Below are 16,397 nucleotides of genomic sequence, written 5' to 3' on the forward strand. Positions count from 1 at the left end.
CACCCGTCCTGAAATAAGCCTCACAATTCAGTGCCTTGGGAGTAATATCAGCTTTCCAGAAGTTCTTCCTCCTGTTCTGGCACCTGTTAGAAGTCTGGATGGTACTGAAGAAGCACCAACAAAGTGAGCTGAAATTCAACACAGTCTCCCCTATCAAAAATTTACTGCCATTGCTCATTGCAGTCATATGGTCAAACAGAACCTGCATAATCCCTAACACGGCAGAATTTCAGGGTTCTTTTTTTTGTTTGTTTTGCTTTGGGGAGGATGGGGGGTGAGGGGTGAGTATATTCTGCCAGAGCTTGTCTGTGACAGGAGAAGTGCATCCTGAGCCCCCTTTCTTCCATTTGGTACAGCATTTTGTGATCTGTTTCCGTTGGGCAGTGGTCCCAGAAAGACAGACTAGAACTGCTCATCTCCCTGGAAGACAGGGAAACACAGGACTTGCATATAGGATCATAAGAAGATGCAGAGTCTAGTTAGAACCGGGAACGGTGTTGAGTAAGAACCTGCAAAGAACTGAAGTTACTAAGAGACCTGATTGAATACTGTCCCTGGTTTACATATTGCTATCAAAGCTTAAATGCTGGAGCACAGGCAAGTCAACTGACACGCCAACACAACATACGGAATAACATGGTGCCTCAACATGGAGGAACCGACAAAATCAGAACAGTTAAAACAGGGATACACATCCATACTCTATTAGGTGATAATTAATCCCAAGATAAGTTTAATTCATTTCTTAAATGAATAACTGAAAAGTGTATGTGAATTAGGCATGTTGATCTTAAAGTCAAATTAATCTAGAAGGAGAATAAACTCCTCTTGTCTACACTTCAGTCCATTAGAGAGTTGCTTGCCATAAATTCATGCCAAGAACGATTACTCCTGCTACTTACTTCCTCAGAGTTTAACCCTGTTATGCTGTCTGACCATTTCACTAGCAGTTGGAGTCCACCGTCAACAAATCAGTAGACTTGATGGCTAGAAACATGGAGTTACATAAGTTTAAGCAAACTAGAGGTGTAGAACCTCTGTCATATTTAAAAACAAAGTAATAAGAAGAGAAGTAACACACTATATTCAGAAGTCTACTATAAATTTATCTGCAATTCCACAAATCTCACTTTAAAATATAGATAAATATTTGCATCCTCCAGTATTTTTATTGCTGTCTGAGTTAAAAATACTGTATTTTACTAACAGGTTGATTTAGAGCTTTGACAAAGATATCCTGAAATTTGGTTGGGTCGCTAAGTACAAGAGGATAGCAACAATCTACTTATAGTCTGCTTATATTCAAATAAGTTCTCTCTGCATTTAGGTAATAATCTAACTGATTTAGCATGACACTTAAATTTCTTACTCATACAGGAAGGGATGTGAAATGATATAAGCACTGAGACCCGCAAAGCGGATGAGAAGTGCTACCTCTGACTAGCTGATATGGCTTTATGGCAAAAGCAAGCTTACAATAGTGAAACATCCACACATTTAATACCAGTTTGATGAAGAAGATTCAACATTACAAAATGTGTGAATAAACTCCACCCATCCAGCATTATAAACTCTACCAACATGAGATGTTGGTACTTGTTCATTTACATGAGAGGACAGTATATGAATCCATCTTTATGCATCAAAACCCACTAACAATGTATCTCAATCACAGTAGTAATTATTAAATTTTAGTCAAAACAGTGTGTTTGACAGTACTTTCATAACACATTTATTTCCTACTTTCAATACTAACCAATTTACTGTCAGTATTGCAGACTGTAACGTATCATGACCTTTGCCTAAAAACTGCATTGAACCCAGTAACTTCTGATTGCCAGTATACAGAAAAAACTTGATCTCAAACATTAAATGCCAGAAAACCAATCTCATCCAATTGAAAACGCTGCTTTACTATCCTCTTCATTAAAAATGTACCTAAGGTCAAGTTCAAAAGTCTGTCAAACTCCTTGTCTTTAGATCTTGTTGTCTTTTGTTTGCTGCATTAAACAGCTACAGAGCTTCAGTATGTTTCTCCCCTGTGACTATCCAACATCTGCTTAAGTCAACCTTAGCTGTTAATCTCTTCATGGAGAATGCCAAGAACCCTTAAGTTTAATGGTGTAAAGCCTTCCAGGGTTACTGAAATGATAATAAAAAACCTGACAGATAACCCACTGAAACAAATGACTTCAGCCTCCAAATTCCTTTGAAAAGGGAAAAGACGTTAAGCGCCTAGAAGACTCAGAAAAAGCAAGCAGCTTACTAGCTAACAAGCTGCTTGTGAAGTATGGTAGCTCCAAAGAATAGGATTTTTTTTAAGTTCTATAATGTAGAAAAAAATTAAAGAAAAAGCTATAAATGGATTGCAAAGGTGTTCCACAATCTACCTGCCTCTAACCTCAGATCTCACTGAAGATGGAAAGGGGAAAGGTGAGAAGAGAGATTTACAAAAATGGGCCTCCTATGAAGCATCTGCATCTAATCCTACATTTCTTTACACCACTTAGAACTGAGCCAAGAGGCTAGGGGTGTTTTTATTATCAAACTCCAAACAAAACACACTCATGTGGTAATTAAGAGACAAACTCCAAGGCTGGGTCAATCTGTCAAGATGACTGTCAAGAGTCAGAGGAGATAGAAATTCAAGCTCTGGTGAGAGTACAGCAGAATCCCTCAGCTTGGGGATCTACACACGGAAAAACATCCTTTCCATCCTCATGGGCACCTTTAGCACGAGCATTACCAGGGGAAAAATAATAATAATAATAATAATAATAATAAAAATGCAAGGTCACTACTTTGCCAAAAGAATATGCAAAGCACGCATACTTGTTACCGTTTCAACCAAGTACAAATCAAACCCTGTGCTGCTACGGAAAGCCCGCAAGAACTGATGAACCGACGCAGTCTAACATACTTCAGAATACGCCGTTCACCTCAGTGCGAGGTTCCCCCATTCACACGCTAGGGAACCTGGCAAACGAGCAAGTGTTTTGTGCAGTCATGTGTAAAATTAGATCTCTGTTGTGCAAGCTAACATTCTACTAATATTTTCATTGACAAGAGACCAAGTGCTTAATTAACATTTATACCGATTCTCAAGCTATTTACAAACACAAAGGAGGTGGCAATTTGATATCTTGGTTCCTTAAACACGGCCCTAAATATAGATCTAGCTTTTGCTCCCCTCCGCAAACATTTAAACATTTAAATGTGCAACTGCTTTTCTGTTACAAGTAAAAACTCTTAATAAAATAATACAGCATGTGTCTGTCAGAACAAGGAGAACAGGTGCGATTATTTGTTCCAATTTGCACAACGTTGCCGTTGGAAGTAAGCGGATGCAATAGAGATAAGGTACTGCAGCACACTGTAGGATGAGCCGTACTATTACCTTAGTTTTGAGTCTAAAAGTACAGTAATACCAGGGTTAATGATGTTTTTTAATGATTTCTCCAAGCCCTTATTATAAGTCCCAGTTAGAAACATATATTGGGTTGCTTTTTAATAAATCCCAAGAGAAACGGTTTACATTTTGAGGCACATCAGCTAACAAATTTTATGAGCTACCAACAACATTGCAATCTAAATAGACTCTCAACTTTCTTCTTTCCAGAAGTAGTTTAAGATAAGATAAGTCATAGTCACAATCCAAGTCCCCATATTCTACATAAAGCAGGGATAAGCCTTCTTAGAGGCAAGATCATTATTCATAGCAATAAAGAAAATTATTCACCAGATGATGATGGCTCTCGTTACTTTGTTTGAATAGTTGCAGCTTTCAAATGAGCCACCAGCAGGAAAAGTTAAACTATTTTATTGTACAGTCTTCCTAAAAAGCAGACTACTTCTATGGCTACCAGTTTATCCCACTAGTCTCTATAAGACCATTCAATAATGACTGGTGAAATCAACACCACACACTCGTGTTTTGCTATTCGAGCATGTTATCCACCAAATATCAAAGCACTCCTTGCAGATTGGTTTGCCAGCGTTAAGCCAAGACCATACCTCTGTACCTGCCGTTAAAAAGAACCCAACAACTAACCCACTATTAAAGCAGACTAATAACAATATAAAAACTCAAACTACTAAGGAAAATATTAATACTTTAGTACCGTTACTACTATCTTTCTTGAAATTCTGAGACAGCAGAAGGAATATGGTGAAGCACGACCGCTGTTTGAGCATTAATGAAATCTAAAAACCCTCAAAGAAATATCTGATAGCTTCCTAGCTGTCAATGACTGTTCTGCATCCATTCAGCATCCCTTTCTGCAAGGGAAAGTTATTAATCCTTGCTTCCTGAAGAAGGAACAAGCTCTTTGTTCTAATTATTAACAGGAAAAAAAAAATCAGACTGTTATACAACTACTGAACAACATTTAAACTTGAGCTCATAGTTCTCTGAGGCTCCTAGGGTAATGAAAATAAGTTTTGCCGATATCCTCCAAAAGTGATTTTTCAGACAAGAAACTATAGGCCAAGTTTAAAAGAAGATTTATGAAACTGCTGACCATCAAGACTGTATTGATGCCAATCAACATAAACCCCAAATTAATGATTTCCTTCCTTGATTGCAAAATGAATCTGGAGAGAAGTTCTAAAGAGGCACCTGACAGTTTAGATTTAAAACTTGGTTCAGATTCTAAGAAATTCAGAAAAAAAAACCAACAAAAAAAAACCCACTTCAAAACTTTGTAGCAATGTGCTTAGATTTTGTTATATATCACTGTCAATGCAAGTCCACTGTCAAGGAGTGCTAGTATCCAAAGCAAAACCTGACTGTACATAACAAATCCAAATCTCTTCTGCTATCCAAGTAAAACTACATACAGTTGGCAAACAGAAGTTCACAAAAAAGAATTACTTCAGTTTTCACTCAACCTGTTTAACAAATATACAGCTTATACCCTTCAAAAAAAAAATTTAGGAGACTAATTTAAATAATTTCACACAGACAAATCAAGGCATTGCAATAGTTTTTCCAAAAGCACAAAATACACTAGATAAGAGCTAACGGCACCACAAAGCAAGCTCAATGAGGTGGTTTCACCAAGCAGAAAAAAAAAACAAACAAAAAACCCCCCCACTATCACACAAGTCATCACACAGAGCTTTAAGAATCACCTAAATCTTAGTTTTTCACTTCCACACATTGTTTTCTAAAAGACAAGGAAATGCAAGCAAATACACTTTCTAATTGTACCCAAATACATGCAACATCTCAAGCAGTTTAGAGATTGTGCTTTCAGCAGCTAGAAATTTGCTCCCGCTTTTGGGGCCTGTTCTAAAGCAAATGAGCAAAACCTGGTTCCCCTCCCTCCCCCTTCATAATAAGGGGAAAAGTACAGAGAGGGTTTTTTTAAAAATAGCAAGTATTACAGCAGTCCATAACACAAAGTCCATAATGCAAGTCAATTGAAAGCTTTTTAGCAAGAGCTGTGCAGCAATCATTGTTCTATTGATAACTTTAATTGCATGACCCGGGGGATTATCAAAAAATTGGAAGTTTTTTAACAAACACACAAGTTTCACATACTTAAAACACAGGTCACTATCTTGCCTTTTAACTTTAATTTATTCTGCAATTCACCCGGAAAAATTAGTCTCTCACATACTCATTTACATTCAGAGACACACACTCAGTGTTAGTTTGCTTTACAGACATTACTTTAAAAGGAACATTTCCATTAAAAACTCAAATCCTTTAAAGTACATTCGTGGCTTTTATTCATAAGTTTTGTGACAGTTTAACAAAACACCGCCTGTTCTAACGAGCCCTTTACACAACACAGGAGGTAGAGGAGTCCTGCATAGTTGAAAACACATACATATATTCAAGAAAGTTAATGCTGTTTTTAGAAATCAGGGGAATCTCAAAGAGTCGTTTTTGCATTAATTAGACACCGGACAACATAACGAGCCGGTAAGTTTAATTAACCTTCTATCATTCTACTTTAGCAGCAGCTGATTGTGAACTCGCAGATAGGATGTTTGCACTTTGCAAAAAGCAGCTTCCTTCAGCGGGGAAGGGCCTACACCCCGATTTATCAGAAATCCCCCCCCCCCCCCAGAGGATAGGTTTGACAGGGGAGGGAGGCGCAGGGGGGGGGGGATCCAGGGAAGAGCAGGGGCTGCTGGACCAAGGGCAGCCCCGAGCCGGGCTCCTCCAGCAGCAGGAAGTTTCCGTGGGGCCTGGCGCGCGCATGCGCCCCGAGCGCCGCGGTCTCCCTATGTGGCAAGAGTGCAGAGGCAACGAGCAGACCAAGAATAGAGACAGGGACCGAGAGCAACAAGCACCTTCCCCTGCGTGTCCCCGCAGCCCTCCCCCGGGCCGCTCTCTCGCCCAGGCCCTCCCACACCCACGGCCCCGAGCAGAGATTAGAGAGTCTGGCCGCCAACCCGCCGCTGCTCCTCGGGCGAGAGGAGAGGGGCAGCAGCTCGGAGGAAAAGAGGGGAGCGGGCATAACCCATCCCCCGGCCTCGCAGGGCCCTCTCGCAGCTCAGGTGGCGGTGGGGAAGGGGCAGGCGGCGAGCTTCCCCCCCCCCCCCCCAACTACGAGAGGGGGTGGAGGGGAGCGATGGAGACCACGCACAATGGAGGCCTGTGTTGGTGGGGAGGAGGTCTCCTACAATAGCAGTCGTGGGGAGGGCGCAGGGCTTCCCTCTCCCTGCTCCCCAAACCTCACCCCGAATGCGGGGGGGGGGGGAGGGGATCAGGACATTGCCTCGCCCCCCCGTCTCCTGGTTTGAGGGGAGGAGCAGAGAGGGACACACACACATATGTGGGGAGGAAGGGGGGGCAGCAGAGCAACCCCCCAAGCCGGGGGAGGGGTGGCGGTGGAGGAGACTCGCTGCCAGGGTCAGCCTGAACAAAAAGCAGCCCTTTAAGCTCTTTTTTTTCCTGCAGAAACCCCGCCCGTGCAAAGGGTGCAACACCCGGGGGGGTCACGGCGACGCTGGGGGGGGGGAGGGGGGACGTGTGAGAGGAGGGGGGTCCCCCCTCATCTGGGTGGGGGAGGGGGGAGGCACCTCCCCGGCCCTTCACACACCCCCCAACAAGAGCTGCTCCCCCTAAAACCAAGAGGGGTTTTGGGGGGGGGGACACAGCGGGGGGCTCCCGCCCCCGCCGGGGCTTCACGCCGGGAATCCCAGGCCCCTCCTCTCCCTCGGCGCGCTCCACCCCCCGGGGGCCGGGAGGAGGCGGGGGGGGAAGAGCCCCGGCCCCCCCCGCCGCTCACCCCGCGGCCCCCCCCGCCGTGGGGAGGGGGGGGGAAGGGAGATGGGGGGGGGAGGGGGGTATCCGGGCCGCTCACCCTGGTCTCCGGGCTCCTGCGGCGGCTGCAGGACGCGCTCCAGCTCGGGGAAGGGCAGCTCGGGTAGGTCCAGCAAGGCCCCGTAGCGCTCGAGGAAGGAGCAGACGACGGCGAAGTTGGGCCACGAGCCCGGGCAACACGGGCCGGAGGGAGGAGGGGGAGGCGGAGATGGAGCCGGAGGAGCCGCCGCCGCCATCTTGGACCTGAGGATGGAGAAGGAGCTGGGGAGGGGGGAGGAGATGGAGGGAGGGGGGCGCTGGCGAGCCGCGCTCGGAGACCCGGGGCCGCGGCACCACTATCCCACAATGCAACGGCGGCAGGGCGGGGGGAGGGAGGCGGCAGCTAGAGCGGCGCGAGCCGACTCCGCCGCGCCTCGTGTGACACGGGAATGAAAACAAGGCGGGGAGCAGGGGAGGGGCGCTCTGTGACGGGGGCGGGCCGAACGCCGGCGCGGCCAATCAGAGCGGCGCGGGGAGGGAGCCGAACGCCGGCCCCATGCGTGACTGCTTCACGGCGGGGGCGGGGCCGGCAGGTAGCGCTGGCCAATGAGGGCGCAGCGGGCCCGCCCCCCCCTTCTCCCCTCTCCCGGGGAGCGGCAGAGGTTGCGCCCGGCGGGGCAGGGGTTGCGCGCGCCGGCGGTGAGTGGGGGTCGCGCGCAGGCAAGTGCGTAACGGTCGTAACGGATCACCTCAGGGAGAGAGCGAGGGGGCGTCCGCCGCGCAGCCGAGCCGAACCGGCCGCGGGCGGAAAAGGGGAGTTAAGGCTCTTCTCCCGGCCCATGCAGGACGGCGCCACTCCGGGAAGCGGAGGGGAGGCCGCCCCGGCGGGGCGAGCGCCGGGCCTGCGGCAGCGCTGCCGCCTGGGGCGCTCGGCAGCGGGCCGCCGCCGCTCTGCTGACGGCGCTACCTGCCTCGCTGGAGAGCAAGCGGCGGGGGACGAGGCCGTCGCTCCACTCCTTATTTCGGTCGGATTTCAAGAACTCGCCTGTGCCATCCTCCTCGTAAATTCAAGCTCCTTGCTCCCGTGTGTTCACTACTGTTCCCCCTCCTCCCCGCCCTGCTAATGCTTCCCTCGGATCTTTGCCTTTTGCTCCCGTCCTCCTTCCCTCCGTCCCGTTCTCACGCTGCTTTTCTGCACCTTATTCTCTTAGGAGTGGAGCACCCTCCGTCACCTCACCCGATAACTCGCCTTCCCCAGGCTACGCAGCAAAATGGGGTTACTGAGTTTCTGAAAAATATCTTTCTGGTTTTTACAATTCAGATCCGTCCCCTCCCTACCCCATTCATTTGAACCTAGTCTGTCCTCATTATGTTTTTACTGCCTGTCACTTTTAAAATCACTTGAACTTGTTTTCTGACTTATGTATCTTTCTAAAATTGCATTGAATGCCAGGAAGTTGCATGCTGTCACTTATTCACCTTGCTCACAGTCAACTTTGGAGAATGATATTCTTTTGATATGTTATAGGAATTGCTCTGCCAGAACTTTATGTATGCTGATTTACTCTTTTGCCTTTATCTTCTTTGATCTCAGGATAGCATTGATTTTATGAAACATTCTTTCTTTTTATGCTATTTTAATACAGTTTTCTGTGATGCGTTACTCCCATTCCTCTTTTTTTATCCAAGTTGCTGCTGATGGACACTACTCTGAAGCAAGGTTAACTTCATGGAAATTAGGCACGCTGGAAGTTTTAAAATCCTCCCTGTTGCCTACCTGTGCTTAAATATCAAGTTTCATTGGCTTAATTCTCAGCCTTCTGCTATTTTTTGTTTTGCCATCTTTGGCCCCTACTTCATTTCTTTCTTTCAATACAGTGTCCCCCTATAAACTTTTGTGTTGCTTCCTTGTAGGCTCTCCAGCTTCCTGTATTCCCAATGTTTTTAAAATATCATAGCTTTGCTTATGGATTCCTCAGCCATTTCTCCCCATCATCACTTCATGTTTGAACTACTGCAGTTCACAGAAATTGCTGCTTTAGATCATGTTTGTGAGTCTTGAACTCTTGAACTCTTTGTGAGTTCACTGTCTCATTTGATCTCGACTGATACTGTACCTTTCAGCAAATGTCATAGTGAAGAATTAAAGAATAACTCATTTGTTGGAGAAATATTTTTCTAATCCTTGCTGGTTAGTGATTGGACCGTGCCCTGCATGAAGAATGTCCAAAGTCCTCTTAAAAAGTTAATTCTTATTCACTTCCATTTAAAATATCCTCATTAATTCAAATAACCAGATGACCTTACTAATATTGTCTGCCAGTGTCATAGGATTTTTTTTTAGATTATAAACGTTTATTGGTTTTGAATTTTGTCTCTTAGTTTCAGCTAATTCCTTATTTTGATGTGGTTGGAAAAAGATATTATGGAGTCCCTAGCTTACATTTGCTGTCCTTTTTGCAGTTTGTTCTTCTCTTCTGATTGCATAGTCCCAAACTTTTAATACTATTTTGACTAAGAAATCATAATAATAATAATAATAATTCCTAATTATTTTATTGTTCATTCCCTTCTGTCTAACCTCCAGTTCTTCTAACTCCAGAATTCTGCTGTCTCCTCACAAGACTAGAGCAGGCAAAAATTATTTTCTTTCTTCAGAGCCAACTTCTGGGCAGTTGGTTCTGCCTTTACTCCTTCGTTGACACGTAATCTCCATTCTGTTGGGTCTAGTGCTAGTTCTTCTACTATAATCTCACTTCAGCAGACCTCTTCAGGGGAAAAAAAACACTTAGGAACATTCATATGAACCCAATGCACTGTGGATGTGTAATGAGGGAGTCCAGAACATTGGAATCGAGACAGATTGCACTCACTCACAGCTCCTTGGCAGGGCACACGCATCACGGACTTCCGAAAGGAGCAAGCAAGAAAGTTGCCCCTTTATTCTGTGAAAGTAGAAGCTCTGGCAGCCTCATTCCTTTGCTGCATCCAAAGGAATTCTGTTTTTACTTCATGCAACATTTGAAGCAGGATACTGACATTCGTTCCTGGCAATCAGAGAAGAACATATCCTGTCTGGCCATACTTTAGTTTGCTGTAAGGCAGGAAGGGAGGTTGCAGTTCTTCGAGGAGGATTGGAAGCCTGTTTATCCGAAGGCTGCTCTTTTGAGAGGGCTCTTTCTTTAACCAGTAACACCAGGGTTCCTAAGACTGATTTTCCTGGTGAATTTGAACAATTTAAAACAAAAAAAAGAGAAAGAAAATCTAGATATCTGGAAGGATCTACCACTAAGTTTTTTTGAAACAGCAATGAGCAGAGCTCTTTTAATTGCAGATACAACCAGCCCTTTTTTTTTTTTTTTCTTTGCAGTGTTGATTTCAGACCACCCTCTTTCTTCTCTGCCCTTCCCCTGAACCGGAAGGGCAGAGAGGTCATTACCCTGGAGAACTGTCAATTTACTGTCATGCTAGTCTAAACCCTTTCTAAAGCATCCCTGTGTGACTAATATGTTGCAATCTAGTGGCAGAATCATACCGGAGATCAGATTGCAGGGATTTGAAGTACTTTAAAGAGCACAGGTGTTTTCTTGGTACTGTCAAGTAGTTCTTTCTAGGGCATTGTCCCTTTCCGCTGATGCCCAGCTATGACTGTGATAGCAGAGCTAAAAATGACTGTGCCTAATACCAAAAAGCAGGGTTAGTCTCTATGCAGCACTGATAAGGCCTCAGCTGGAGCACTTTGTCTAGTTTTAGGCAAAAGACATCAAAGAAAGACGCATCCAATTGTTGGCTTTCAGGGAGAAATGGAGGAAATAAGCAGAGATTCAGAAAACATGACTGATAGAAAGGCTGAAGGGAACTGAAGTTTATTTAATCTAAAAGAAAGGAAAAAAGACTAAGGATGGATATGATAAGTGTTCAGGTAAATGAAAGACGGTGGAAACAACGAAGATTAAGTTGTTGTTGTTGTCTGCAGTAAAGGATTAAAAATAATGTTTTTAAAGTGAAACAATGAAGATTTAGCTTAGACTTTAGAAAAGACATTATTTGGGTGCTTATCTGTCCCAAGAACTTGCCTAGGGAGACTTGACGTCTATAGGGAATGACTAGTTATAGTTGATTCTACCCTGGGAAAGAAGGCCTGACCCCTTTAGGTCTCTGAAGCCTTGACTGCCATGGCAGTATGGCAGTGCCATTGTTTTGCTGACGCCTTTCTTTTCAATGTTGCCTTTACTGAGAAAAGTGTACAGGTGAAAAATCTGTTAGTTTAGAGTCCGGCATGTAGCTATCTTCTTGTTTTTGCCTCAGTCTTTTTTGAGCTTTGAATTAAAGCTAGTAAAGCAATAATGTGTTTGTTTGGGATTTTTTTTAACCTCATTCACCATCTCAAATTAATGAACCTGTATCTATATACTAAAATGGTTTAGATGGCCATATAACCAGTGTATGTCTCACATATTTTAAGAATATGTTCTCATCATTATACATTTATGGAAAAGATTAAAAGCCAGATATGGGAGGATATTTTGGGACCTGATTCCTGTTGATTGCTATAAAAATCGGGCACCTGATACTTCTACAGATGTGGCAAGTAAAATGATTAGTCCAAGATCCTACACAAAATCTTGAGAAGGGCTGTTAATTAAACAAATCTGCTGATCCTCAATTCAATTCTGTTGTCACAAAATCACGTAGATAATGTCTGTAATAGCTTTTCCTTCCAAGCTCCTTGGGACAAGAACTTTTTTTTTTTTTTAATTATGTGCTACATATGTTAGCCTGACATTATGTATTAAATATCCTTTTTCCAGACCTTAATTCAACTTTGTGATGTCTTCCCCTGAAATTGCTTCCCTTTCCTGGGGTCAGATGAAGGTGAAAGGCTGTTCTACAACATATAAGGACTGCAAAGTATGGCCGGGAGGAAGCCGAACCTGGGACTGGCGAGAAACCGGGACTAATGCAAGTTTGCAGTTTACTTTTCACCTTCCATTTTAAATGGGACCGTGAGAATGGTCCATAGAACAGTTATTACAGTTCCAACCAGCTGATCAGCAGGCTGCCTGTTGCTTCTTTCTAACCATTAGGCTTTGCCTGGGAAGAAATGCAGAATGTCTGTCTAAGAAGTAAACGTGCAAAGAGGTCGGAGGGCTGCAGACACGCTGCTTCGTAGGGGGGACAGGGAGTAGCAGCTATTGCCACCAGCCCTCACAGACAGCTGCACGGGTTGGACCACTATCATATATACCTTGGAGCCCTCAAACAGCATTCCGTGTTCGATGAAGAACGAATTAAGAATCTCTGGGTTTATATGCCCATATGACCGGAGAAGCAGAACAGATATAATGGCTGAAAAGTTCCCAAATAGTTCCCAGTTCGATCACGTTTTGATGTTCAGTCTGATCATTTGAAAACTGCAAGTTCATAGAAGTCCTTAGAAGAGTCCTCCAGCTAAAAGACAGATGAGTCTACGTTAAATGAAAACTGGGCGGGGGGGACAGTTGGGTTACTTAAAGAGGCAGGTTTTCTGGCATCCTTCTTACATCATGAAGAAGAAAACCCCATCTATTTAGGTTTTCCATTATATAGGTCACTTTTAAAGCTCCTGCTTTAGGTCAGTTTTACCCCTCTTACACCCAATTGTTAAGCTGATGCTTTGACCTTAATTAATCCAAGGAATGTAGTATTTTCTGAAAGAGCAAGAAGGACAGGGAATCCAGATTTACGAGCATCTCCATAAAAATAACTTTCTTTGGAAGTCCATGATTACCTACCCAACGCGAAAAACTAGTCTCAGTCCGCTTAAAGAACATACAAATCCTGTAAGAGAGACAGAGAGGGGGAAAGATTGTTCATAGAGTTTAACACAAAAAAGAAAAAAACAGTTGCAAACTGAAGAGGGGCCAAACTTTAGCCAAAAGTTATACAATATCTTACTTCTAGCCATATAGAGATGCACAAAAAGTGAAGTGGGGGAGGGGAGAGTTAGTGTAACATAATAATAATTTATGTAAACATTATAAGTGTATTTATGGATTCAGTTGATTAACTATCATTCTTCATCTGCATATATCCATATATACCTTTTGAAATTACCAATATTGTCGTGTGTGTGTGCGCGTGCGCACACGCAAGCAAGAGGGTTGTTTTACATTTTGTTTAGCTAATTTATCCTGTTAAGCTATGTACTGTTTCAAAACGTATAGCTGAATGTTTCCTGGTTTATGCTTTCGGTACAAAGACTAATATTTTCGCCTCCTGACACTTAGCATTCTCCAGGAGTGCAACCAGCTGACCTTGAAGAAGTTGTCAAGAAGGGTGTTAAAACTGTAGTGATTGGTCGTGGCATGAGTGAGGCTTTGCAGGTGGGTTTTTGTTCTCTGATAAACATAAACTGGAACTGTTTGGTTTTCCTTTGTCTGTGTATACGGGGGGGGGGGGGGTGGGCATCAACTGGGATGCTCTTCTAAGAGAGAAAAAAATTCAGAATGCTGAATTAGCATATCTGAGCTCCTGCCAGTAGTGACCGTCTTCCTGAAAGTAACATTATTCAAGCTTCTTGTGTATTAGTATCAGTGGTGAACATTAAACAGGTTTACGTTCTGCTACAGGAGCAATATTTAAAGGAGAAATTTTTACAATGTTATTAACGCTCCCTCTCCCAAATAGTTTATTAACTAGCTCTCTAGCCTCTTGTAAATACTTTGATAATGAGGCATTTTTGTTACTAATGTTGGCAGCGTCATTTTAGCAGATAAACTAGCTGCAGAAAGCTCAGAAGGGCTGATCTTCACTTCATAAAAAGCAATTCTGTAGCTTTTTGGTGATCTGAATAACACCTTATTTATATTCAATAGTTGGTCAAATTCTATTTCTTGCCTTAAGAAAGGGCCGTATGTAAAACTACGAAGGAGAAACGGGAGGTGTGCATATATGAGTTGCTTTATTGAACAGAAAAATTGGTCTCAAAAATTTCTCAGCATATTACCAGTTTGGTTCCTATCAATATCTTTAGGGCCTCTGCTAACAAATGTTTTCAGTAACTATTTTTCTTCAAGCTGTACGGTATATGGGGAAAAGATTCTAATACTTGCTCTTCCCTTTTCCTTTCCTCTTCTCAGGTACCAGCATCTACTGTGGACTATCTTAAGAAAAATGGGATTGATGTGTTGGTCTTACAAACGGAGAAGGCTGTAGAAGAGTACAACGCGCTGGCTGCTCGAGGTGTCAAAGTGGGAGGAGTCTTCCATTCAACATGTTGAAACTTCAGTTAACGCAGCCTTCCCTGACCTCAGCCAGAACACGGATATGCCTTCTGACTGAATCAAATCACAGGCAACGGAGTGGACTTGCGTGCAAAGTGCCAAGGCGTTAATGTAGCCCGAAAATCTAAAACGCAAGGATAATTTAGCAGTTCTGGATTTAAACAAACTGAGTGCTCGCAAACGGAGTTTATTAATGACGGGAAATTGTTTAGTTGCAGAATATATCAATACACTCTTGAATTTGACCTAATTCTTCTCTGAAGATTGTTCATATTCTGGTTACTTAATTTTTCACCTGTTTGCTAAATTAAAGTTTAGGTTGTGAATATTTCTGTCAGGAAATAGACCACAACTACGTTGTTAAGCATTGCAATATAGCTATTAGATATTTGGTGAGTAGAATGAAATGGTACATATGAAGTGGTGATAAGCATTATTAAATAAAATAAAGCATTATTCTGCCCTTAGTCACCATATAAATAAGCTTTAAAAAGCTCCAACTCTGCCTCCTATTGGCAATTTTGTTCAGGATATTAACTGTGCAGATCTGTTTCTTTGTGATGAATGAAGAACATCACATAACTTGGCACTTTTAAATTTTACATTGAACCTGAAAAAGGAAAAAAAGTTTACAAGGTATAAATGTAAAATTTGGGCTGTAAAGAATTTTCCCATTAATTGTGAATATTGAAGTGTAGAACGCATTTCAATTCAAAAGTCTCTAGCTTTTCTAAAATGAACAGACTGATCAATTAGTTTGCAATATAAAATGTCAGCCTGTAGGAAATTAGTCTGAGTTAAATTGCTGCTATTACGATGCTGCTAGCAAGCTGGGAATGGCTGGGAATACTTAATCATCAGGTAATGATGATCAGTTAAACATTGTGCCAACAAGTATATTATTACCGTGACGATCTTAGAAGTTTCTCATGTTCTTCCTGTTTCTCCTGCTTGGTGGGCTTCTATTAATATGACCAGTTATAAGTTACTTATTGTAGATTTCTTTTCACCAAGCTCACTAGTTTTTGATCAAGTCTGTGCATATTAGCAAAAGTGAAGAGATAACGTTACGAAAAGCCCTGAGGCTCTTAGAGCTATCCAAAGTAGTAGTGGAGAGGCTTGCATTAGTATGAGGACTGAATGACTTTCCCAAGAATAACCTTTTACAAGATGGCATGTTCTTTTTCTGTTTGTTTGTTCTATTAAGCTTTAAAAACCTTTTATTTCATAAAATAGTGTGGTGTAAAAGCAAAGGGAAAGTGAGTACTTAGCAATATGGAGTTTTTAATCTTACGATCTCTTAATTACAGTAACATTTTGTAATAGTGTGGCTATGTTTAAGGCAAAATCTTATCTAAGACAGCAAGAACTGCCTCTTCAACTGCATTTGTGTTTGCTGACACAGCCGTAAATGCTATGACATTTTTCTGAATAGTTTGCATTGTATGAAATAAAAGATGAACCACTGACCCCAAAGACCGTAGTTTTCTCAAGAGAATGCCAGTAGAGCACAGACTTTGAAAACTTTGTTTTGCATTAAGGCATTGCCTTACAGTGGAGTGGGGTTTGACTTTCAGTCACAGTCACATAGTTGCATTATTTCTTGAATTTTTGACACTTAAGGAAGCTTTAAGTAGGAAGATGCTTGTTAAGGCTTCTGCTAAGAGAATAATTCCAGCTGCTTAAGTACCACACCATGCATATTATGCCGCTATGAGAAGCTAACCAAACACCTTATCTCTCACCTCCTTTTTTTTTTTCCCCTCGCCATATTAATGTGGCACTGAAATCACTTTCTGGAGGATGCCACATTCAGCAAAACTGCTAGGCATGCATCTTATATTTGAGAAAAATATGGTCTGTATTTGTAT

General features: G+C 42.8%; 2 protein-coding genes across 9 annotated transcripts in view; one reads left to right on the forward strand and one right to left on the reverse strand.

Annotated features, from left to right (window-relative positions):
• RSF1 (remodeling and spacing factor 1) overlaps window positions 1–7,605 on the reverse strand; it is a 58,818-nt gene extending 51,213 nt beyond the window's left edge. For 3 of the 4 annotated variants that reach the window (XM_067312305.1, XM_067312513.1, XM_067312444.1), the window contains exon 1: window positions 7,323–7,568. In XM_067312305.1, coding sequence (XP_067168406.1) covers window positions 7,323–7,518 — 196 coding nt within the window. In that variant the 5' untranslated portion in view covers window positions 7,519–7,568. Of the gene's footprint in view, window positions 1–7,322 lie in introns of all 4 variants that reach the window. The other variant, XM_067312370.1, reaches the window with a different exon arrangement.
• A 291-nt stretch (window positions 7,606–7,896) lies between these two features.
• AAMDC (adipogenesis associated Mth938 domain containing) lies at window positions 7,897–15,995 on the forward strand. 5 transcript variants are annotated; one of them, XM_067312697.1, is made up of 4 exons: window positions 7,897–7,985; window positions 12,073–12,223; window positions 13,531–13,626; window positions 14,383–15,995. In XM_067312697.1, exons 2-4 carry the CDS (start codon window positions 12,092–12,094, stop codon window positions 14,521–14,523), a joined length of 369 nt encoding a protein of 122 aa, XP_067168798.1. In that variant the 5' UTR covers window positions 7,897–7,985; window positions 12,073–12,091; the 3' UTR covers window positions 14,524–15,995. The 5 variants fall into 5 exon arrangements, with proteins under 5 accessions (XP_067168798.1, XP_067168942.1, XP_067168872.1 ...); XM_067312841.1 differs by having other exon boundaries at window positions 7,897–7,981; XM_067312771.1 differs by having other exon boundaries at window positions 7,897–7,960.
• The last annotated feature ends 402 nt before the right edge of the window (window positions 15,996–16,397 follow it).

Source organism: Apteryx mantelli, chromosome 1 (assembly GCF_036417845.1).
Source record: "Apteryx mantelli isolate bAptMan1 chromosome 1, bAptMan1.hap1, whole genome shotgun sequence".
NCBI lineage: Eukaryota > Metazoa > Chordata > Aves > Apterygiformes > Apterygidae > Apteryx > Apteryx mantelli.

Bases quoted from the DNA above. Each gene is read 5' to 3' on its own strand.
- AAMDC (XM_067312697.1), top strand. From the start codon at position 12,092: ATGTCTTCCCCTGAAATTGCTTCCCTTTCCTGGGGTCAGATGAAGGTG. The intron at 12,224-13,530 runs GCAAGTTTGCAG...CCTGACACTTAG, and splicing joins GGCGAGAAACCGGGACTAAT to CATTCTCCAGGAGTGCAACC. The intron at 13,627-14,382 runs GTGGGTTTTTGT...TCCTCTTCTCAG, and splicing joins GCATGAGTGAGGCTTTGCAG to GTACCAGCATCTACTGTGGA.